General features: G+C 45.6%; 1 protein-coding gene across 2 annotated transcripts; it reads left to right on the top strand.

Annotated features, from left to right (window-relative positions):
• The first annotated feature begins 2,400 nt into the window (after positions 1 to 2,400).
• LOC127426356 (taste receptor type 1 member 3) lies at positions 2,401 to 24,385 on the top strand. 2 transcript variants are annotated; one of them, XM_051673115.1, is made up of 9 exons: positions 2,401 to 2,484; positions 2,583 to 2,783; positions 3,708 to 4,008; positions 9,641 to 9,997; positions 12,481 to 12,906; positions 13,003 to 13,206; positions 14,108 to 14,228; positions 23,085 to 23,455; positions 23,693 to 24,385. In XM_051673115.1, exons 2-9 carry the CDS (start codon positions 2,584 to 2,586, stop codon positions 24,251 to 24,253), a joined length of 2,541 nt encoding a protein of 846 aa, XP_051529075.1. In that variant the 5' UTR covers positions 2,401 to 2,484; position 2,583; the 3' UTR covers positions 24,254 to 24,385. The 2 variants fall into 2 exon arrangements, with proteins under 2 accessions (XP_051529075.1, XP_051529074.1); XM_051673114.1 differs by having other exon boundaries at positions 2,435 to 2,783.

The raw sequence follows: 24,385 nt of genomic DNA, 5'->3' as shown, positions 1-24,385 counted from the left end.
GGATAATCCCCCTTCTCTTTTAGGGAGTGGAAATAGAGAAGGGGAAAGAGGCCACGACTGGGTTAAGCCTGTCTCTATTTCTGGGTAGTCGACTTGTCCCCAAAAAGGGCCGTTCGACACTCATAACTGTGTTGGGGGAGGTTACGTGTCGACCTGGTGTGCTGGCTATGAGGCACACAGCAAGTCTGCCCACCACACACCGCCAGTTCACGTAACACAGTTCAGCCTTGTGGCGTTTTGTATAGGGATCCCTAGTGTCACTACATCGACACCAACGTCGAGTGAGTGACAGATAGGGAACGTCATGGTTACTGGTGTAACCTCCGTTCCCTGATGGAGGGAACGAGACTTTGGTCCCTCCTGCCACAACACTGAACCCGCTGAAATGGCCGGACCTTATATCGGCTCCTCAGCGTAAAACCTGAATGAGTGGTTGCATACCAGCTCCTTTTATACCCGTATGTTCGTGGGAGTGGCATGCAAATACCACTCGCCAATTTTCATTGGCCTTTTATCAAAGACCAGAGGTGTCTCGGGCTCCCAAGAGTGACCCCTAGTGTCACTACATTGACACAACATCTCGTTCCCTCCATCAGGGAATGGAGGTTACGCAAGTAACAAGGATGTTTTCATGACAACTAAATCCTTTAATTCCAGTATTGGATATAACTTTACACAGACAAGTTTAGTAAGCATTCTATCATTTATCACCCTTAAATCATGTTAACATGTATAAAGTTTACGTATTGTGGCTATACTCTATAAACGGTGAGTATTTTAGTGTTTATAGATTGGCCCTATTCACTTCCATTGTAAGTCCCTTACTGTAACTGCTTTATATATACATATATATATATATATATATATATATATATATATATATATATATATATATATATATATATATATATATATAAAACAGGGGTGAGTCATAATGATTTCTTTTTTGTGTGTGTGTGTGTATGTGTGTGTGTGTGTGTGTGTGTGTGTGTGTGTGTGTGTGTGGTATAGTCAGCATTATGCCACAAATGATGTCGACTGAACTTAAGTTGTTTTGAACACGGAATATTCCTTTCATTGTCTCGATTCAATCCATTCAGTTATAGTAACTCTGTGAGAGATATAGAGAAAAATATGTTAACAAAGATCAATGATCAAGATCCATGATAATATGAAAGGAACACTCCAGATTTATACAAAGCACTTGCAAACATGCGGTTAAGCTTAAAGTTCATTTTAAGGTAATTTGAACACCAGTCAAAATTTTATGCAAACATTTGACCAATAGTTTTGACATTATACATCTGAGGTAACACTTAATGCAAAACCATCTATTATGTAGAGTATGTAGAAGATTCTACATAACAACTTGCAAATACAGTAAAAATACATAGAAATGTGTATTGGAACATTTTATTATATACTATGTTAATTAGATTTAGGTCTACATTGCAGATAGGTATGTTTAAAATAAAAGTTTAAAGGCATAGTTCACCCCATAGTCTTCATAGTCTTTATTTATTCAACCTGTGGAAAAAAAAATATTTCGTCATATAATTAAAAACTTAGATAAATGCTATACTTCCTTCGCTCTTGCTGTGTGCAAAAGTTCCCTGTATGGTGACTGGAATTATGCATGCGTGGGTTACTATCATGAATCATGAAACTCCTTGAGTCATCTCCGCAAACAAATATTATGAAAATTCAACAGGGTCTGGGTAAAAGCATTGTGCAGCCTGCCACATTTCCATTATGCACTTTGTTCAACACACATTTCCAACCAAATATTTTATGTTCTAATGAACTCTTGAGAGCCATACCTCTCTTGTCCTGGTGCAAAGCACTTCAAAACATTCAAGGACCCTGTTTCTGATTGAAAACAAGCAACACAGTCGCTTTGACTCTTGAATTAAATTCATGTACAGAAAGAATACCTTTCTATTCAATGCATCCATTAAACACCTCTAAATTTTAGTTATATAAAGTTATATTTAGGTGTTGTGTTAAAACTGCTAGATGAAGCGCTAACAATGGAGTGGAACGCAGGGGACTCGAAACATGTTTTTCAAATTTGAACTACTTGACAAAGAATCTCACAATAGCTAGATGCTGCGCAAGATGCTCGTTTGACATTTCTGTACACAGGCCAACAATTAAAACATTGTGTAAACAAAATTCAAGAACACATTCTGTGTGGTCTACTTATACTTCAAAGTTTTACTGTGAATTACCAATGTATGTGATTTAAAACCTGCTTGTGCATTGAGGTGAGCCCAGAACATTTCCATGGGAAACCCGAATGGAACTTGACCTCTGACTTGCATCACAAAGGTGTGGGGCAGGTCTCTTTAGTCACGTACGTGCTGTTAGGTGACCATTATAACCATTATCATTTCTGGTCACTAAACGAATCACTTCAAGCTTCAAGCTCAAAACACCACAAGAAGAGGAGTCTAAGCAGTACTTGCGCTGGTATTATTTGAGGTCAGTCCAGCTCTTTCATCTTCATTTATCAATTTTGTTTATTAAATTCCATGATACAGTATGTGCTTTGTCATTTTTTTGGATTGTCCACCCTTCAGGATGGCTCAAGGATGGATCCTTCTAGTGTGCTTGGGCTTCCTGGGGTCTGGACTCAGCCAGAATCCACCGTGGTTCAAGAACATCTCAACAAGCCTTTTCAAATCCCCCGGAGATATTCTGTTAGGAGGAATTTTCCCCATTAATGAAATCACCAGCAACTTGAGCAAACATGTAAAGCCTGACGATATCGAGTGTAACAGGTAAAATCTTTGAAGAAAATTGTTGACTGCATAGTCTACGGCCACATCCATACGAATCCATTTTCATTTACAAACTCTGTTTTCAGTTTCCTAAGATAATCGTTTTCTGAAGTACAGTATGTGGTATTGGAGAGCGTTTTGGAAACGTTCTAGTGTGGATGAAAGTGGCAAACGTAGCAAATTAATGTGTAATAGTGTAGATGTGGCCAACATCTGTGATTCTCAACTGGTCTTGCTTCAGGACATAGGTTTTAAATTGGACATACAGTGGGGACCCAACTCGGTAACAAAATTGGTAATCATAAAAAAGTAAACTAAAAAAATGTCCTTAAGAAGAAATATTGAAAATGATTCTTATCACAATTAAATGTACAGGTCCAAAAATATGCTAAATTAATTACATGACATGGCTGAATTGGAGAACTGTCAATTTTGGTTTGTAAATTTATCGTAAATTTTGATGGTTTCATACTCTCTGCAACCAATAATTCACAGAGCAAACACCATTGTTGTCTGCACAAACAATGTTTATTCTCGGTTCATCCCTCCCTTGTGTTGTTGTGTTTTATGGATTGTGAGGATGAGGGCATGTCACACTATCTGTCCATGTTGGCATCGGTCAAATTTGGCCAGCTTCTACCAAGAGACAGATGAATTTGCACCAAATTACAGTAGAGTTTGAGTATAGAAAGCAACTTCTCCTTGCTTTACAAAGTTGATGAGATTTTTGCTATCCTAACTGTGTACAATTTTATTGTTAGTTGTGTTTTATAGATTCCATTTAATAGTATACGACCTTATCAGAACAGATCTGCTTCCAACCAGTTGAGAACCACTGCTCTAGAGTCTACAAAATCTGACAATACAGTCTGCTTGTCTTTTGCTCCCTTAATTATGTAAGCATGTTTTTGTTTTTTTTGGCAGGGTCAACACATATGGTCTTTCTATGTCATTGGTCATGAAGTACTCTGTGGATGAGATCAATGCTAAACCAGATCTTCTCCCTGGAATCACACTAGGCTTTGAGAACTTCGACACCTGCATGCAGCCAGCCGTCGTCATGAAGCCTGTCCTCCAGTTTCTCACAAAGGAAACATCAGAGGAAATGGAGATCTCCTGTAACTACACCGACTACAAGCCTCGTGTTATAGCTATCATTGGACCAAACAACTCTGACTTGGTCCCCCACATTGGCAAGCTCATTGGGTTTTTCTTGATGCCACTGGTGAGTTGCCAGATGTTGGTTATCTTAATGGAAAAAGAATGGAAAAAAATCTACAATAAAAACCTGAAATTTGTTAACTGTAGGTTACTTTATGATATACTGTATGGTGAAAAATAGGGAGGTCCCGATAGCTTTTTTTGGAGAACGAGTACGAGAACCGATACTTCCTTTTCGGTACTTGCCAATACTGATGACTGTTTTTTTTTTGTTTTTTTTAATTATTCCATATTCAACAATTTATTTAAATTTTATCTTCAAAATGGGGTTTATATAAATGTATAAAACTGTAATCAAATGAAAATAAAATATTTTATTTTCAACATAATATTGTATTATTTTAATCAAATAAAGAGTGTTTATACAGAACCTCACATTACAATTCAAAATACAATACTGGAGTTATTTTTGTCAAATAAAATGCTATGTAACAGAGCATCACAGATGTGAGAAATTGCTTAAATATAAGAAAATTACTATTGATTTATTATTATTGTTATTATTATTGAGTAGTAGTATTACAGTGAACATTACATAATTATATAAAGTAGTGATATATTTCTGTCGTAATTTTTTCCATTTAAATAGACATTTTATTTTGGTGAAAGCTTTTATTTTGGAGTGAAGCCCTTACCGTTCTCTATCTGTCACTCACTCGAAGTTGGTGTCGATGTAGTGACACTAGGGGTCACTCTTGGGAGCCCGAGACACCTCTGGTCTTTGATAAAAGGCCAATGAAAATTGGCGAGTGGTATTTGCATGCCACTCCCCCGGACATACGGGTATAAAAGGAGCTGGTATGCAACCACTCATTCAGATTTTCTCTTCGGAGCCGAACGGTCATGCTCATTGAGCTGAATACTACTGTTCATTCACCTCTGCTGGATCTGATGGCGCATTTCAGCAGCTTCTCCCTCCTCTGCACTGGTGCACTGCAGAGAACGCCCTTGGGCGCTTCGGCAGAAAAACTAGAGAGTATATTTTTCTGAAAGAGCATTTTTCCCCTCTAAAAGAGTATATATTTCTCTAAAAGAGCACACACACGGAACGTCTTTTTAAAGACGCATCTTTTTAAAGATGCTTTTCCGATTGTGTGTTATTCCTGGTTGTCAAGGGCTATTCGAGAATCCCCCGGTGGATAAAGGTGCTCGCGGTGCACCTATGCCTGCAGAGTGCCGCCACCTGGCGCGGGTGCCCAAAGCCCCCTGTCCAAGGCCTGTAGGTTTACGTTGTCTCTGATGGCCAAGGCCAACGGTGCCGCTGGACAAGCCGCCTCCGCCCTGTACGCCATGGCTCTCCTGCAAGTCCGCCAAGGTGCTAAAGGAACTGGACGAGGGTAGTTCCACCCCGGGATTGATGCAGGAACTGCGCTCGGCGACCGACCTCGCTCTCCGAGCGACGGAGGTCACGGTGCGGTCTCTCGGGCGGACGATGGCCACACTAGTGGTCCAGGAGCGCCACCTTTGGCTCAACCTGGTCAAGATGGGTGAGGCCGACAAGGCACGATTCCTTGCTGCCCCCATTTCCCAGGCGGGCCTATTCGGCGACACCGTCAAGGACTTTGCCCAGCAGTTCTCGATGGTAGAGCAGTAGATGGATACTAGCCAGCTTATCCTGCCCTGGCGCGGCTCAAGATCCCACACCCCGTCTACTCATCGCCAAGGGTGTCCCCCTGCGGAGACTGCACCGGCTCCGCCTCAGCCCGCCCCTTCGGCCCGGCATGGAGCCCACCGCAGGAAGCAGACGCCACCCGTCTCGCGGCCGCCCAGAACCCGTGATAAGGCTTCAAAGTGCCCTTGAGATGGGCAACCCAGGGACAACGAAACCCGCTGCTCTGGAGCTGGTAAGCAGATCTTCATCTTTTTGTTACCTTTTGCATTTAATTGCGCTGCATGCCCAAGTGGCTGCAGTACTCAAGAGCTCAGCAAGAGCGGTTTCCTTGTTCCCTGGGTCACGTATCCGGTGTGTACGGCTGTCATCACGACCACCGTCCACCACTCCATTTGGCAGGTTGGCGCTCCAGCGGTGGTCTCCCGCCCCTGAGCGCCCAGCTGTGGCACAAATCCACCCCCGATGTGACAGTCTCCACGGGTCATGAGGACAGGCCTCTTCCTCCCCCGTCCCAGGCTGTTCTGGGGGTGGTCACAAGGAGCCAGGTAAGTGCTTCGATGTCCTTAGGCTCAGCACGGCCACGACGTGGTGTGGCACCTTGAGCTCCGACCCGCCGCGAGGCCCCACCTGCTGACGTTGTCCCTTTGGTCCCCCTTGTGCGGAACTTGGACGCATGACTTGCGCTTTCCAATCCATTACGAGGGCTGGTCCGGACCATCTGACTCGGCGGCGCGATTCACTTCGCCGGGCATCCGCCCAGGTTCAGCGGTGTTCAGACAGACAACACGACAACGGTAGTATATGTCAAACGCCAAGGTGGTTTGCACTCTCGTTGTATGTCACAACTCACCCGCCGTCTCCTCCTCTTGAGTCAGCAGCACCAAGTCGCTGCAAGCCACTCACATCCCGGGCAACCTCAACACTATGGCGGATGCGCTGTCACAACAGGTTACCCTCAGGGGAGAGTGGAGACTCCACCTTCAGGTGGTCCAGCTGATTTGGAGTCGATTCGACAGGCACAGGTGCACCTGTTCGCCTCCCAAGAATCCTCCCACTGCCCGCTCTGGTACGCCCTCACCGAGGCTCCCCTCGGCATAGACGCGCTGGCACACAGCTGGCCCCCTGGCATTCACAAATATGCGTTTCCCCCAGTGAACCTACTTGCACAGACCCTGTGCAAGGTCAGGGAGGACAAGGAGCAGGTCATCCTGGTAGCACCCTACTGGCCCACCCAGACGTGGTTCTCAGACCTCACGCTCCTCGCGACAGCCCCCTCCCCCCCGGAAAATTCCCCTGAGGAAGGACCTTCTTTCTCAGGGAAGGGGCACCATCCGGCACCCGCGCCCAGACCTCTGGAATCTCCATGTCTGGCCCCTGGACGGGACGCGGAAGACCTAAGCTGTCTCCCACCTGCAATGGTAGACACATTCACTCAGGCTAGGGCTCCCTCTACGAGGCACCTGTATGTCTTTTAAGTGGCGTCTGTTCGCTAAGTGGTGTTCTTCCCATCGGGAAGACCCCCAGAGATGCGCAGTCAGATCAGTGCTTTCCTTCCTGCAAGAGAGGTTGAAAGGGAGGCTGTCCCCTTCCACCTTGAAGGTGTATGTTGCTGCCATAGCAGCACACCACGACACAGTCCACGGTAAGTCCTTAGGGAAGCATGATCTGATCATCAGGTTCCAAAGAGGCGCCAGGAGGCTGAATCCCTCCAGGCCGCGCCTCGTTCCCTCATCAGACCTCTGTAGTTCTTCAGGGTCTACAGAGAGCCCCATTTGAGCCTTTGCAGTCAGCTGAGCTTAAGGCACTCAACTTGAAGACTGCCCTCCTGACTGCGCTCACTTCCATCAAGAGGGTAGGTGACCTGCAAGCGTTCTCTGTTAGCGAAATGTGCCTGGAGTTCGGTCCAGGTTACTCTCACGTGATCCTGAGACCCTGACCGGGCTATGTGCCCAAGGTTCCCACCACCCCTTTAGGGACTAGGTGGTGAACCTGCAAGTGCTGCCCCAGGAGGAGGCAGACCCAGCCCTGTCGTCGCTGTGTCCGGTGCACGCTTTACGCATTTATTTGGATCGCACGCAGAGCTTTAGAATCTCTGAGCAGCTCTCTGTCTGCTTTTGGGGCACAGCGGAAAGGAAGCGCTGTCTCCAAGCAGAGAATCGCCCACTGGCTCGTTGATGCCATAACTATGGCATATCTCGCCCAAAACATGCCGCCCCCGGTAGGGCTACGAGCCCATTCTACCCGTGGTGTAGCGGCTTCTTGGGCCCTGGCCAGAGGTGCCTCTCTAACAGACATTTGCAGAGCAGCGGGCTTTGCAAGGTTCTACAACCTCCGGGTGGAACCGGTTTCGTCCCAGGTAGTGGCACGCAACACAAGCGGATAAGCCCGGGATAGCCGGCCGGGTGTATCGCTTGCACATAGCGCCTTCTACCTCCTTTTGAGCTGAAGACGTGCGCTGTTAATTCCCAGTAGTGTTCACAAAAGTTGTTCCCTGGTTGAATTCCTCTGAGCCCTGTGGCAGTCGAGTTTTCGGAGAGACTCGCTGCCGGCCCAGTACACGCGCTAACTAAGATCCCGGTTCTGGGGTAGGTGCTCCGCATGTGGCGGTTCCCTGTAAGGCTAACCCCATGCGATCTATATCTTCCGCTAATTCGTTTCCCTGCTGGCAAACTGCATCTTCCTTGGGCAGAGCCCCTCTGCCCCAGTCTCCATGTTTGTAGTAACTCCTCCCCCATTGGGCAGGATCTACCTTGAAGGCTCTCCACATGGTTGGAAAGACCATGTGACGTATTCTTCCACTTAAATATCCCCCCCCCTCTTGGGGCGAGGTGTGGTCTCCGCGGTGTCCTCCCCTTGGGAGGGACACCCCCTGACTAGACCTGGTGGCCCAGTCTGATAATCCCCCTTCTTTTTTAGGGAGTGGAAAAAAAGAAGGGGAAAAGAGGCCACGACTGGGTTAAGCCTGTCTCTATCTTTGGGTAGTCAACTTGTCCCCAAAAAGGGCCGTTCGACACTCATAACTGTGTTGGGGGAGGTTACGTGTCGATCTGGTGTGCTGGCTATGAGGCACACAGCAAGTCTGCCCACCACACACTGCCAGTTCACGTAACACAGTTCAGCCTTGTGGCGTTTTGTATAGGGACCCCTAGTGTCACTACATCGACACCAACGTCGAGTGAGTGACAGATAGGGAACGTCATGGTTACTGGTGTAACCTCCGTTCCCTGATGGAGGGAACGAGACGTTGGTCCCTCCTGCCACAATGCTGAACTACCCGCTGAAATGGCCGGACCTTATATCGGCTCCTCAGCGTAAACCCTGAATGAGTGGTTGCATACCAGCTCCTTTTATGCCCGTATGTCCGTGGGAGTGGCATGCAAATACCACTCGCCAATTTTCATTGGCCTTTTATCAAAGACCAGAGGTGTCTCGGGCTCCCAAGAGTGACACCAACGTCAACGTTTCTTTGTGTTTTTGACGGTAGCATCTCACCTCCGGAAAAGTGACCCAGTGTGATTACTGAACCGCAAAAGGCTGCTATTTCTTTAAATATATATGTAGTCTAAATACGCTGTGTGTTACATAGTGAATCAGCTCGCTATCATCTGCTATAAACAGCATGCAAGGCTCATGATGGTGTTTTAGAGCTTCTTGGTATAAGCAGCCTGCATACATTGACATTCAAACATTCTTAAAACAAGATCTATTTACTTTGAAGCGTGAAGCACATGCAAACTAGATATTTATCTCATTAAATCGCAGCCTTTGAGGTTTAAAAATAATACTAGGACATAACGTGATTTTAATTGTGCACTGAATGTTAATGGAATGACATTCGTACGTCAGATGGTATCGTATTTTGGTACATGAGTGCAGTATCGGACCCTTTGCAGTATCGGAATTTTATTTTATTTTTTTCTCTTATACCAGCTTAATATGCAGAGCCACCTATAAGCAAGCCATTTGTGGGTTGATTTCAACTTAAAGTGTAACTTTCTAAAATCATCTTATTCCCCATTCTCAGATTAGCTATGGTGCCACCAGCGACGTGTTCAGTGACAAAGAGTCGTATCCGTCCTTCATGCGTACTGTGGCCAGTGACCGTTGGCAAGTTATCGCAATGGTGCAGCTGCTGAAAGAGTTTAGGTGGAACTGGGTGGCAGTGGTCGGTAGTGATGACGAATACGGTCAGAAGGGCCAGCAGCAGTTCTCCAGTATGGCCAATGAGGCGTCCATCTGCGTGGCATATCAAGCTCTGATTCCTGTATACAATGACCCAAAGCCAGCATTGAGAGATATACTTGATCATATTGATGATGCTAAAGTGGGAGTAGTGGTGGTCTTCTCTGTCCCCAATCTGGCTAAAGAATTTTTTATAGAGGTAAAAAATGTAAGCAATTTCTTTAAAGGGGTCATATCGTGAAATTTTTTTATTTCCTTGATCTTTTGCACTATCCCTTTAAAAATTATGATGTCAGACACCTGAATACATTTACTCATGACCCTCACAACAATTGCTTTGTGAACTTGTCACAATGTAACAAAAGGATTATTGAAGTATGGGGTCTTGCCAACTAAATTAGACCCCACAGCAAGCCTGTAGCCCTATGTAAGCACTGTTACTCATTTCACATGCAAAGAGGGCATTTGCAAAAAAGTCTTAAAGGAATAGTTCACCCAGAAATGAAAATTCTCATCATTTACTCACCCTCATGCCAACCCAGATGTGTATGACTTGATGAACACAAACAAAGATTTTTAGAAGAATGTCTCATCTCTGTAGGTCAATACAATGCAAGTCAACAGGGTCCACAATTTTGAAGCTCAAAAAAGCACATAAAGGCAGCATAAAGTAATCCATACGACTCCAGTGGTTAAATCCATATCTTTAGAAGCATTATGATAGGTGTGGGGCGGGTGAGAAACAGGTAAATATTTAAATCCTTGTTTTACTATAAATTATTCTCCCTACCCAGTAGGCGGCAATATTTACGAAGAATGCGAATCGCCAAAAACAAAAGAAGAAGAACTCTTAGGAGAGAAGAGCACTTAGGAGGGCTTTTTGAAAGCGGAGATATAGGACTTAAAAATGTGTCTGTTTCTCACCCAATTTCCTTCTGAAGACATGGATTTAAAAACTGGAGTTATATGGATTACTTTTATGCTGCCTTTATATACTTTTTGAGCTTTAAAGTTTTGGACCCTGTTGACTTGCATTGTATGGAACTGGGCAATTCCACGAAAATGTCAACAATACCATGGAAAAATGGCAATTTCAATCTTATGTCAATTCATCATACAGCCTTGATGGGTATTATAACGTAATATAATATATCTCAGAGGTCGAAGTCTGTAGATTTCAAAGCATTTTGGAATGGTTTCCCCTCAGTGGTGGATTTAGGCATGAGCTACATGGGCAGTTGCCCAGGGCCCCCCCCCTCCCCCAACTTTGGGGGCGTGTTGAAGCGGGTTTCGCCCAGGGCGCCATACAAGCTAGAATCGCTACTGTTTCCCCTCATGATGTAAGTACTGCTTTCACAAATGTCACGTCCGTAACAAAGAGATGTCATGTCCGTAACGCCGGTTTTGCCCCATTTATGTAACAAAGACAATGAATAAAAAATAAATATTACATGTTCTTAGGAGCGCCAACCCTTCTAAATTCTGTGGCTAGTATTATTTCTGGATTGTGCATTTCAATTCACAGAGTTTTTACAAAGTGTGTGATCTCCCAAAAACTTGTGTCCATTTTTGTCACATCCGTAATGCAAGCTCATTTCCCGATCTAAACTGGAAAAAAACCTGGCAAGACTGACAATTTTCTGATGTCTGGACTCTATCTGCAGGGGTTTATGATTACATAAAATTGTCACATCCATAACGCTGGAATTGCCCACTTACAGAGCTGAGATATTCTTGTTAAAATCTTAGCTTGTATTCAGAAGAACAAGCAAGAAAAAAGAAAGTCATACACATCTGGGATGGCATGAGGGTGGGTAAATAATGAGAGAATTTTCATTTTTGGGTGAACCATCCCTTTAAAGGCACAGCAGCAAAAACAGACCTTTTAATTTTAAGGGTCAGCGAGCGGGTGGAAAAGGTTCATAACAAACTAAATTAGGACTGTTTTCGGTGCAAAAAAAACCTTGATTAACATTATAGGTGGACCTTAGGGAAAAAAATAAAATGATTAGGCCTGTCGCAATTAATACATAAATGCCTGATCGAAATTACAGTATTTGTGATAACTGCTGTAATTGTGTACTTCAAATTCCAATAACATTTTACTGTCTAAAAAAGGACATTTTAAGATAAAACAGAAGTGTTATTGCTTAACTTATATAATATAATATAATATAATATAATATAATATTCAGTTTGGCTGGGTTCCAAAAATAACTAAAGTTGACAAAAATTAGAGAGAAATTTTAATATTTTACAGTATTATTTAAAATATAATTTTTCATGTCATTCTACCCCTGTGAAATATTTTTCCAAAAATTAAATATCATCATTTTATTAAATCATTCCAAGTTAAATATGAATAATTGACTTCTTATGGTGTATGTGTATTAACCACAAATATTCCTATAAAAAGTATGACAATCTGAATGAAAATTAATCACCATAACTAATTACTTAAACTTAATTATGAATTAAACATAATTATTTGTATAAATGTTATAATCGTGACAGCTCTAATATTATTATTAGAATTTTTTTTTAATTATGATACGACCCCTTTAAATAAGAAATTATTTTAAAGTATTAATAGTCCTCTCTTTTTCATTCAGTATTATAAATTCATATTAAATCTACAAGTTTTAGTGATTCTAATTGCTCTTGCCATCACTACATGTCCAGGTAATCAAAAGAAATATGACAGCGGTTTGGGTGGCGAGCACAGCATGGGGCCTGAATGAAGATATATTCACCCTGCCTGGCATTAGTTCTATAGGCACAGTGCTGGCATTTGCTGACATCACCAAACCTATCAATCTGTTCACTCCCTATGTCCGTGAGCTCTTCACCAAAATAGAGGCAGAGAGACAAATATTCTTCCCCCAGCAGCCAGAGGCACAAACCTCCCCTCTGGACAACCCTTGCCCAAGATGCGGTAACCTCACCTCAGTCAACGTGAGCATGGTCAAGACAAACCTTGTGCAGCGGTCAGCTTTCAGAGTGTATGCTGCCATCTACTGTGCTGCACATGCACTGCATGACTTGCTTGAATGCAATGCCAACAGGTGCGCTTTAAATCCCAAAACGGACAAAGTCTATCCATGGCAGGTAAGATAAAGATAAGACAAAAATGTCCTGACTGTGAAGTTGAGAATAACCTTTACTAACTTTAAGTATACTAAAGAAAAACAATCTTTCCTACAGCTGTTAAAGAAACTCCAAAATGTTTCCATAAATGTAGAGGGGATAAGTTTTAAGTTTGATAAAGAGGGTAATCCAAACTTCGGCTACGATATGATGCAGTGGATCTTTAATGACACTAGTGTGCACTTTAATGGAATTGGATCCTTTTATCAGAACCTCATGATTAATAAAGATGGCATAAAATGGCACACTGCAAATTCTAAGGTACGAACAGTATACTGGCAAACACAATGACCTACAATCAATAAGAGGTAGACCGATATATCGGTTTTACAGTTTAATCGGTGCCAATAGAACTATCGGTTATCTGCAAAAATCTATGTCGAAAGTTGCCAATAGTTTTTCATTATATTGTCATGTCAAAATCAGAGTCCCTGGTGTGTTTTGGGCTTGTTTATACTTAAAAGTCCCACGTTATGCAACAAATCTTAATTTTTTTCTAGTTATTATTGGGATTTTGTTTGAACAAAAAACTGCATCTGGGATTTGCCCGCCATGGCAAAGAATTTCTTTTTATTTAAATTATTATTATTTTTTTTGGACATTTTATAAATTGGCTTTAAAAACGATCAGCCGATTATCAGCCTTTTCCACCACCTTAGTTAGCGGTATCAGCAAAATCCACTATCGGTCGACCTCTACAATCATTAACACCTAAATCGTTTGTAGGCTATATTAATTCTAAGTGTTTTTGAATTACCTGTACACTACCAGCCAAATGTTTGGACACACTTGACTGAATTTATGCTTTTCTTTATCTAAAAATTCATTTTGATCTAAAGGCTTATAGGGGGACGAGCCGGGTCCTGTGGGGGCCATACCATCTGTTGCAGGACTCCTTGTTCTACTTGTATTCTATTCTATTTGCAAAAGGAATGTGTAGAAATTTAAAACTGAAATTTCCTATTAACACACTAAAGCAGAGGGTAATAAATAACCATCTTAAGACAAATGTTTTTGTGAAACATCTAATGTACCACAGTACTGTATATTTATGACTTTTCAATTATTCTAAATAGTAAAGAACTGGAGTAAGTGTGTCCAAACCTTTGACTAAAAGTGTATGTCACCTCTTCAAATTATTAACGAATGCTCTCTGTAACAGGTACCATTGTCCACATGCTCCTCAAACTGCGAGTCAGGACAGGTGCGCAGAGTCAAAGGCTATCACTCCTGCTGTTTTGACTGCATTGACTGCAAAGAGGGAACATACCTGAACAAATCAGGTGCGTAAACTAACCTAGCTTTAAAGTGATTCTAAACAATCTGTCGTAAAAAGTAAAATTTAAATATTTGCTCTGAAAATGATTACGATTTGGTTACGATACTTTCCTAAATTTTGTGATGCATTGTGAAATGTGTAATTTGTTTAGATTCGGTTTGGTTAGATTTGATAAGATTATTTTGGGTGTAGGCACCTACTGGATCCATTAGTGTTCATATTATTATAATTTTTCCTCTCTTGAAGTCTATGGCTGTCCATAGAACCATACATAGGAAAGTTCTGAAATTTGGCACACAGACAGAGAACACTCTCAAATGTAACTGACCCATCTGCAACTGTTAAAAGTTGCAAATAGTTTCGGCCTATAACTTATAACCGTAAGGTTTTCATCTGATTCCTTGGGTCATGCAGAGTCCCAATGGGTCGCAACAATTCGCAACTCCACCCTCTAGATTTTCCGCCATTTTGAATATTCAGAAAAACCGACTTTTTCAAGCGTATGTCCGATTCCCACTAAATTGCACACGTATCATCTACAGAAACTCATGACAAAAATGTATGGAATTCATGCTGATAGACCAAACCATTTTCACATAGCACATCAACAAATTTGACGGTGAGCATGCCAAAATGGATGTGAGACCAGGGGCGGATCTAGAATTTTTTTTATGGGGTGGCAAGGGGGTGGAATGCAGACTGTGAGGGGTGGCAACACCAAAGCAAGCACCCATGCATAGTTCTTATGGATTAAGGTAACAAGCTTCATTGTAACAAGTTCTAGTTCATTAATTGGAGTCACTATCATATTACAAATGTCCATGAATTTTCGATACAACTGCATTTCCACAGGAACCACATAGTAACCATTTTGCTACTGATTTGCCAACATAAATGTTTTTTTTTTGTTGTTTTTTTTTTTGCATAATACAAATTAAGTAACAAAATGTATATCGTCATGGTTACTTGTGTAACCTCCGTTCCCTGATGGAGGGAACGAGACGTTGTGTCGATGTAGTGACACTAGGGGTCACTCTTGGGAGCCCGAGACACCTCTGGTCTTTGATAAAAGGCCAATGAAAATTGGCGAGTGGTATTTGCATGCCACTCCCCTGGACATACGGGTATAAAAGGAGCTGGTATGCAACCACTCATTCAGGTTTTATGCTGAGGAGCCGAGACAAGGTCCGGCCATTTCAGCAGGTAGTTCAGCGTTGTGGCAGGAGGGACACAACGTCTCGTTCCCTCTATCAGGGAACAGAGGTTACACAAGTAACCATGACGTTCCCTATCTGTCACTCATTCGACGTTGTGTCGATGTGGTGACACTAGGGGTCCCTATACGAAATGCCACAACTGGCTGAACTGTGTTACGTGAACTGGCGGCGTTTGGTGGGCAGACTACTGTGTGCCTCATAGCCAGCACACCAGGTCGACATGTAACCTCCCCCAACATAGTTATGACTGTCGAACGGCCCTTTTTGGAGACAAGTCGACTACCCAAAAGATAGAGACAGGCTTAACCCAGTCGTGGCCTCTCTTCCCCTTCTTTTTTTCCACTCCCTAAAAAAGAACGGGGATTATCCGACTGGGCCGCCAGGTCTAGTCGGGGGGTATCCCTCCCAAGGGGAAGACACAGTGGAGACCACACCTTGCCCAAAGAGAGGGGGGATATTTAAGTGGAAGAATATGTCACTTGGTCTTTCCAACCATGTGGAGAGTCTTCAAGGTAGATCCTGCCCAATGGGGGAGGAGTTACTACAAACATGGAGACTGGGGCAGAGGGGCTCTGCCCAAGGAAGATGCAGTTTGCCAACAGGGAAACGAACTAGCGGAAGATATATATCGCATGGGGTTAGCCTTACAGGGAACCGCCACATGCGGAGCACCTACCCTAGAACAGGACTCTTAATTAGCACGTGTACTGGGCCGGCAGCGAGTCTCTCTGAAAACTCGACTGCCACAGGGCTCGGAGGAAGTCAACCAGGGAACAAAGTTTGTGAACACTACTGGGAATTAATGGCGCACGTCTTCAGCTCCAAGGGAGGTGGAAGGCGCTATGTGCAAGCGATACACCCGGCCAGCTATCCCGGGCTTATCCGCTTGTGTTGCTTGCCACTACCTGGGACAAAACCGGTTCCACCCGGAGGTTGTAGAACCTTGCAAAGGTGTTGGGTGTTGCCCAGCCCGCTGCTCTGCAAATGTCTGTTAGAGAGGCACCTCTGGCCCGGGCCCAGGAAGCCCCTACACCTCTGGTAGAATGGGCTCGTAGCCCTACCGGGGGCGGCATGTTCTGGGCAAGATATGCCATAGTTATGGCATCAATGAGCCAGTGGGCAATCCTCTACTTGGAGACAGCGCTTCCTTTCCGCTGTGCACCAAAGCAGACAAAGAGCTGCTCAGAGATTCTAAAGCTCTGCGTGCAATCCAAATAGATGCGTAAAGCACACACCGGACACAGCAACGACAGAGCTGGGTCTGCCTCCTCCTGGGGCAGCGCTTGCAGGTTCACCACCTGGTCCCTAAAAGGGGTGGTGGGAACCTTGGGCACATAGATCTCAGGATCACGTGAGAGTAACCCGGACCGAACTCCAGGCACGTTTCGCTGACAGAGAATGCTTGCAGGTCACCTACCCTCTTGATGGAAGTGAGTGCAGTCGGGAGGGCAGTCTTCAAGGAGAGTGCCTTAAGCTTGGCTGACTACAAAGGCTCAAAGGGGGCTCTCTGTAGACCCTGAAGAACTACGGAGAGATCCCATGAGGGAACGAGGTGCGGTCTGGAGGGATTCAGCCTCCTGGCGCTCTTAGGATCCTGATGATCAGGTCGTACTTCCCTAAGGACTTACCGTCGACTGCATCATGGTGTGCTGCTATGGTGGCAACGTACACCTTCAAGGTGGAAGGGGACAGCCTCCCTTCCAGCCTCTCGTGCAGGAAGGAAAGCACTGATCCGACTGCGCATCTCTGGGGGTCTTCACATCGGGAAGAACACCACTTAGCGAACAGATGCCACTTAAAGGCATACAGGCACCTCATAGAGGGGGCCCTAGCCTGAGTGATCGTGTCTACCACCGCGATCTGAGAAAGAAGGTCCTTCCTCAGGGGAATTCGCCAGGGGGGAGCTGTCGCAAGGAGCGTGAGGTCTGAGAACCATGTCTGGGTGGGCCAGTAGGGTGCTACCAGGACAATCTGCTCCTCGTCCTCCCTGACCTTGCACAGGGTATTTGCAAGCAGGCTCACTGGGGGAAATGCATATTTGTGTAGGCCAGGGGGCCAGCTGTGTGCCAGCACGTCTATGCCGAGGGGAGCCTCGGTGAGGGTGTACCAGAGCGGGCAGTGGGAGGATTCTTGGGAGGCGAACAGGTCCACCTGTGCCCGTCCGAATCGACTCAAAATCAGCTGGACCACCTGAGGGTGGAGTCTCCACTCTCCCCTGAGGGTAACCTGCCGTAACAGCACGTCCGCTGTAGTGTTGAGGTTGCCCGGGATGTGAGTGGCTTGCAGCAACTTGAAGTGCTGCTGACTCCAGAGGAGGAGATGGCGGGCAAGTTGTGACATACAATGAGAACGCAGACCACCTTGGCGTTTGACATATGCTACCGTTGCCGTGCTGTCTGTCCGAACTAACACATGCTTGCCCTGGATCAACGGCCGGAACCTCCGCAGGGTGAGCAGAATTGTCAACAACTCAAGGCAGTTGACCATCCAGAGGCCGGCGGCTGCGTGCCCATTGCAAACAGCACCCCAGCCCGTTTTGGAGGTGTCTGTCATGACCACAACGCACCTGAAGACCAGTTCTAGAGGAACACCTGCTCGTAGAACCGAGAGGTCATCCAAGGGCTGAAAAGAGGTGACAGACCGATGTGATGGCCACGTGATGTGTCCCGTGGTGCCATGCCCATGTCGGGACTCGAGTCTGGAGCCAGTGCTGAAGCGGCCTCATATGCGTGTGAGGTGTGAGAGCACCAGGTCCCTGTGTGCGCACAACATGTCTCGAGAGTGAGCTAGGATTAGCCAGTCGTCGAGATAGTTGAGAATGCGAATGCCCACCTCCCTTAACGGGGCAAGGGCAGCCTCTGCGATCTTCGTAAAGATGCGAGGAGACAGGGACAGGCCAAAAGGGAGGACTTTGTACTGATACGCCTGACCCTCGAACGCGAACCGCAGGAAGGGTCTGTGTCGAGGAAGGATCGAGACGTGGAAGTACGCATCTTTCAGGTCTACCGCTGCGAACCAAACTTGATGCCGGACGCTCGCCAGAATGTGTTTTTGCGTCAGCATCTTGAACGGGAGTCTGTGTAAAGCCCGGTTCAGTACTCGCAGGTCCAAGATTGGCCACAACCCACCGCCTTTTTTCGGTATGATGAAGTAGGGGCTGTAAAATCCTTTCTTCATCTCGGCTGGAGGGACAGGTTCTATCGAGGAGGGTAGCGATCTCCATGCGCAGGGTGGAGTTTTCGCCCTTGACCAAGGTGAAGTGAATACCGCTGAACCTGGGTGGGCGCCTGGCGAACTGAATCGTGTAGCCGAGTCAGACGGTCCGGATCAGCCATTGCGATGGATTGGAAAGCGCGAGCCACGCGTCCAAATTCCGCGCGAGGTAGACCAAGGGGACAACATCGTCGGACGTACCGGCAGGTGGGGCCTCGCGGCGGGGTGGAGCGCGAGGTGCCACAGCACGTTGTGGCCGTGCTGAGTCTAGGGACATCGAAGCACTTACCTGGCTCCTTGTGACCACCCCCAGAACAGCCTGGGACAACGGAGGAAGAGGCCTGTCCTCATAACCTGTGGAGACTGCCACATCGGATGCAGCTGTGTGCCACAGCTGGGCACTCAGGGGCGGAAAGGCCACCGCTGGAGCGCCAATCCTGCAAGAAAAAGCCCTTGGACGGTAGTCGTGGTGACGACCGTACACACCGGGTATGTGACCCAGGGAGGAAGGAAGCTGCTTTTTTGCTGAACTGTTGGGTATCGCAGCCACTTGGGCAAATCAAACAAAAAGGCAACAAAAGATTTTCCACCCAGCCCTCCACCGGGGGATGCAGTGGTCTTCTTACCAGCTCCACGTGAGTGGGTTCCCTTGTCCCTGGTTCGCCCGTCTCAAGGGCGCTTTGAGGACCTCCGTGGGTTCTTCGGCGCTGGCTGTGAGACAGGTGGCGTCGGCTTCCTGTGGTGGGCTCCACGCCGGGGCCGGGCTGAAGGGCCGGGCTGTGGCAGAGCCGGTGCAGTCACCGCAGGGGGACGCCCTTGGCGACGAGCAGATGGGGTGCGGGATCTTGAGCCACGCCGGGGCAGGATGTGCCGGATTGCCTCCATCTGCTGCTTCACCGTCAAGAACTGCTGGGCAAAGTCCTCGACGGTGTCGCCGAATAGGCCCACCTGGGAAATGGGGGCAGCAAGGAACCGTGTCTTGTCGGCCTCGCCCATCTCGACCAGGTTGAGCCAAAGGTGGCGCTCCTGGACCACTAGTGTAGCCATCGTCCACCCGAGAGACCGCGCCGTGACCTTCATCGCCCGGAGAGTGAGGTCGGTCACCAAGCGCAGTTCCTGCATCAAATCTGGGGCAGAACTACCCTCGTGCAGTTCTTTCAGCGCCTTGGCTTGGTGGACCTGCAGCCATGAGAGAGCCATGGCGTGCAGGGCAGAGGCAGCTTGTCCAGCAGCACTGTAGGCTTTAGCCGTCAGGGATGACGTGAGCCTACAGGGCTTGGACGGGAGCTTAGGGCATCCACGCCAGGTGGCAGCGCTCTGCGGGCATAGGTGCACCGTGAGCGCCTTATCCACCGAGGGAATCGCCGTATAGCTCTTGGCCGCCCTGCCATCGAGGGTAGTGAGAGCTGGGGAACTGCGGAGTCGGGGCCGGGCAATAAAAGGTGCGTCCCACGACTTCATCAGCTCCTCATGCACTTCTGGGAAGAATGGCACTGGAGCGGGGCGTGGCTGCTTTGAGCAGCGCTGCGAGCCCAGAAACCAATCATCAAGCCGCGAGGGTTCAGGGGAGAGCGGAGGGTTCCACTCTAACCCGACGCTCGCAGCCGCCCGGGAAAGCATGTCCGTCATTTCGGCATTGGCCTGTGACTGGGTGATCATTCCCTAAGGGGGAAGCCCAGCTGAGGCTTCTGCGTCCAACTGGACAAGCCTGCTCTCCGATGCTGCGCTCGAGAGCTCATCATCTTCGCGGGCTCCGAACAAGAAGCCAGACTCGCCATGAGACGAGCCGGCGAACTCATCCGGAAGCCCGATTGGGGCAGATGAGCGTGCTGGGGAATGGGAGGTCCGCAGGGGGATACCCGGCGGAGACGATCCCATTGGGGTCCCCAAATCGCCCCCAGTGCTAGCCGCACTGGCCTTATACCCGTAGGTAGAAGGACCTTACGAAAGCAAGCCGCGACCGCAACGTTGCCATGGTCATGTTCTCGCAGTGAGAACATGAACCATTCACAAACGCTGCCTCCGTGTGGGTCACGCTCCGACACGAAAGACAGCGATCATGACCACCCGAAGTTGAGAGATAACGACCGCAACCAGGAATAACACACAAACAGAAAGGCATCTTTAAAAAGACGCGTCTTTAAAAAGACGTTCCGTGTGTGCGCTCTTTTAGAGAAATATATAATCTTTTAGAGGGGGAAAAAAGCTCTTTCAGAAAATATACTCTCTAGTTTTTCTGCCGAAGCGGCCAGGGGCGTTCTCTGCAGTGCACCAGTGCAGAGGAGGGAGAAGCCGCTGAAATGCGCCATCAGATCCAGCAGAGGTGAATGAACAGTAGTATTCAGCTCAATGAGCATGACCAAAAATCTGAAGGAGTGGTTGCATACCAGCTCCTTTTATACCCGTATGTCCGGGGGAGTGGCATGCAAATACCACTCGCCAATTTTCATTGGCCTTTTATCAAAGACCAGAGGTGTCTCGGGCTCCCAAGTGTGACCCCTAGTGTCACTACATCGACACAACGTCGAGTGAGTGACAGATAGGGAACTCCAGAGCACCAAGACATTGTCTATTAAACACATCAACAAATTCTAAATGTTCTTTCGCTTGACATTTAGAAACCGCAATCTGGACTAAACTTCACTACCATTGTTAAGTGTACCCATGGATGGAGAGTGCATGCATATCCCATGTTATTCTGCGAATAAAATCCTGAAGGCCTATGACCTTTGTAACAGCTGGAATAATCCATTTGAAAGTGACGATTACCACAAAGTTTGGTCTAAATAAAGATAAACTGTACAGAAAATTGTACTATGGGGGGCAGTGCTGCAAAATTCATGAATATTAATTATGTTATGCACAGTAAAAGATTCTTTTAAGTTACCTGTTTTGATCAACAGTCATTTTTAATGACCGATTCAAGCACTCAAATAAATATTTCACATAATTTGGTAATTTCATTTCTACATCTGCCACTATCAGTCTTGGGATTTTGTTAGTCAGTAGATGAATACGTAGATCAGCTGATTAATCACTCTGATTAAAAACATGACTGATTGGGGCCTGGGTAGCTCAGCGAGTAAAGACGCTGACTACCACCCCTGGAGTCACGAGTTTGAATCCAGGGCGTGCTAAGTGACTCCAGCCGGGTCTCCTAAGCAACCAAATTGACCCGGTTGCTAGGGAGGGTACAGTCACATGGGGTAACCTCCTCGTGGTCACTATAATGTGGTTCTCGCTCTCGGCGGGGTGCTTAATGGGTTGTGCGTGGATGCAGAGAATAGTGTGAAGCCTCCACACGTGCTATGTCTCCGTGGTAATGCGCACAACAAGCCACGTGATAAGATGCACGGACTGACGGTCTCAAACTCAGAGGCAACTGAGATTCGTCCCCCAGACTTAGAGCACATTGGGAATTGGGCATTCCAAATTGGAGAGAAAATCAAAAAAAATAAATAAATGAATAAATAAAGCATTTTATTGCTACAAATTGTTTTGTTTTCTTTCCTAAGATGGAAATATGTATATATGGTGTCAGATTTCAGCATTTTCAAAAATCTGTGATTAATTGTGATTAGCTACACACAATTATGCGATTTATTGCAATTAAAATTTTTAATCAACTCACAGCTTTAATTGTAATATAAGCAACTCTATGTACGTTGTTTATACCGCTTTTCCTGAAATCATAATCAGTGATATAAGTGTGCTTGGCCCTGTAATTGCTGCCTGCAGCTATATTTCATTATTATTTTCAAAAATATGCTTTTTACCCCAGACACTTTCACTCTCTTTCATCTTGTGCTTCGGTTCTTTTGAACGCATCTAAAGTAGATTGGGGATCTGGGTTTAGTGGATTATAAAACTGCATACATCAAAAATACTATTTTGGAAAATAAATGAAACTGTAATACATTGGATATTACTACAGTAATCATTCAATTATTTTTTAAATAATAGTCCAGTCAAAATTTTTGTCATCATGTTGTTACTACCCTGTATTAGTTCCTTTGTTCCATGAAACACATAATGAGACAGAATTTCTAAACTGCTCTTTTGGATACAAAAAATGTAGTAGAAGTTCCAAAAAGTAAAAAAAAAAAACACCTTAAAAAGTAACCTGCCATTACAAATCATTCACTTCCTTTGTATGGAAAACAGAAGCTTGAATGTACCTGACATCTCATATTGCATTTCACAGAACTATTGCTTTCAATTCCATAATCAATGCTTTGAATTTTTTTTCCGTCAAATTGATCATTGCATCGTGCTAAATAATTGCCCTCCAATTGTAAAGATTATAATATCAGTAAACTACTTGGACAACCGCAGTATGAATATAATAAATAAAGATTTGTGTATGTATTTAATAGTTATTTGCTGTTTGATGTTGACTGACCTTATATGCCTTTTCTTTTGATTGGAAGATGACATCCAGTGTACACAATGTCCTGCCGGCCAGTGGTCCAATCTACGAAGCACAAGATGTGTCTATCCCATCTATATTTTCTTGGCCTGGACCAATAATGAGTCAATAGCACTCATTCTGGGAGGAATTTTGTTGCTTGCATCACATGTATGGGTAGGGTTTCATTTCTTTAGGCACAGAGGAACTCCAGTGGTGAAAATGGCAGGTGGATCGCTGAGTGGCCTGGCCCTGTTGTGCCTAGTGGGACAATGTATAAGCCTGCTGCTGTTCCTAGGTCAGCCGGGTGATATTGTGTGCCGTCTGCAGCAGCCATTAAATACTTTCTTTCCCACCGTGACCCTCTCGGTCATTCTGACTGTTTCCCTTCAGGTAATCTTAAAGAAAAATACACAGAAATGCATATTAAAAGAAATCCTTTTCATGCCTGTCATGTTAATAATTTAAATTTTTGATTTTAAGCACATTTCGGTATTTGGCACTGTGTTGGGGTCATCACTTGATGTCCAATGTACAATCTGGGTCCTGAAACAAAACCAGTTGAGAAGTTAAAACACACTTGCAAGAGATGTTCACTTCAAAAATGTTATGTTTTCTTTTACCTGCCAGATTGTCTGCGTCACAGAGTTCCCAGAAAAATCTTCAGAGCACCTGGAGAACCTGCGAGAACGAGTGAGCTGGTTTGTGGTTCTGGGTTGTTGTGGGGCCCAAGCAGGACTGTGCGGCTGGTACATCCAAGAAGGTCCCTCCCTAACCCAATATGTCTCCAAACTGGAGGTGACCTATGTGAGAAGTTTTCTGCGCTGCCCGGTGGAGCCGGTGTTGAACTTTGGCTTGATGCTTGGTTTCAATGTACTTCTGTCGCTTATATCATTCATGTCTACCTTCATGGCTCTAAAGCCAGTTGGACAGTACAACCTGGCCAGGGATATAACCATCTCCACCTTGACTTACTGTGTAATGTGGGTGATGTTCATTCCCATCTACACAAGTCTGGATGATAAATTTAAATCTATTGCTCAAGTTGCGGTCAGTATAGTTAGTAATATGGTGCTGGTAGCTAATTATTTTCTCCCTAAATGCCTTCTATTAGTCAAACGCCCAGAGCTCAACACAGATGATCACTTTCGTATATTTTTAGAAGGAATCCCGCCAACGCCACCTGAATAAAGCCAGGAGCAATTGCTACATTTATATTTATTAGTATTACACAGCTCTCTGAAATGATCATGATTGGTCAATTGTGGCATTCTGTGGTCAAATATTTTGTATAATTACCACTAAACCACGCAATTCTGCTAA

This window comes from Myxocyprinus asiaticus, chromosome 35, assembly GCF_019703515.2.
Source record: "Myxocyprinus asiaticus isolate MX2 ecotype Aquarium Trade chromosome 35, UBuf_Myxa_2, whole genome shotgun sequence".
Lineage (NCBI taxonomy): Eukaryota > Metazoa > Chordata > Actinopteri > Cypriniformes > Catostomidae > Myxocyprinus > Myxocyprinus asiaticus.
This window is presented reverse-complemented; position numbering and strand designations above follow the sequence as displayed.

What these genes read in the sequence shown, in the direction of transcription:
- LOC127426356 (XM_051673114.1), top strand. Translation starts at nt 2,545, where the DNA reads ATGTGCTTTGTCATTTTTTTGGATTGTCCACCCTTCAGGATGGCTCAA. An exon ending in GACGATATCGAGTGTAACAG is followed by an intron (nt 2,784 to 3,707) that starts GTAAAATCTTTG and finishes TTTTTTTGGCAG; the next exon opens with GGTCAACACATATGGTCTTT. An exon ending in ACAAAGTCTATCCATGGCAG is followed by an intron (nt 12,907 to 13,002) that starts GTAAGATAAAGA and finishes TCTTTCCTACAG; the next exon opens with CTGTTAAAGAAACTCCAAAA.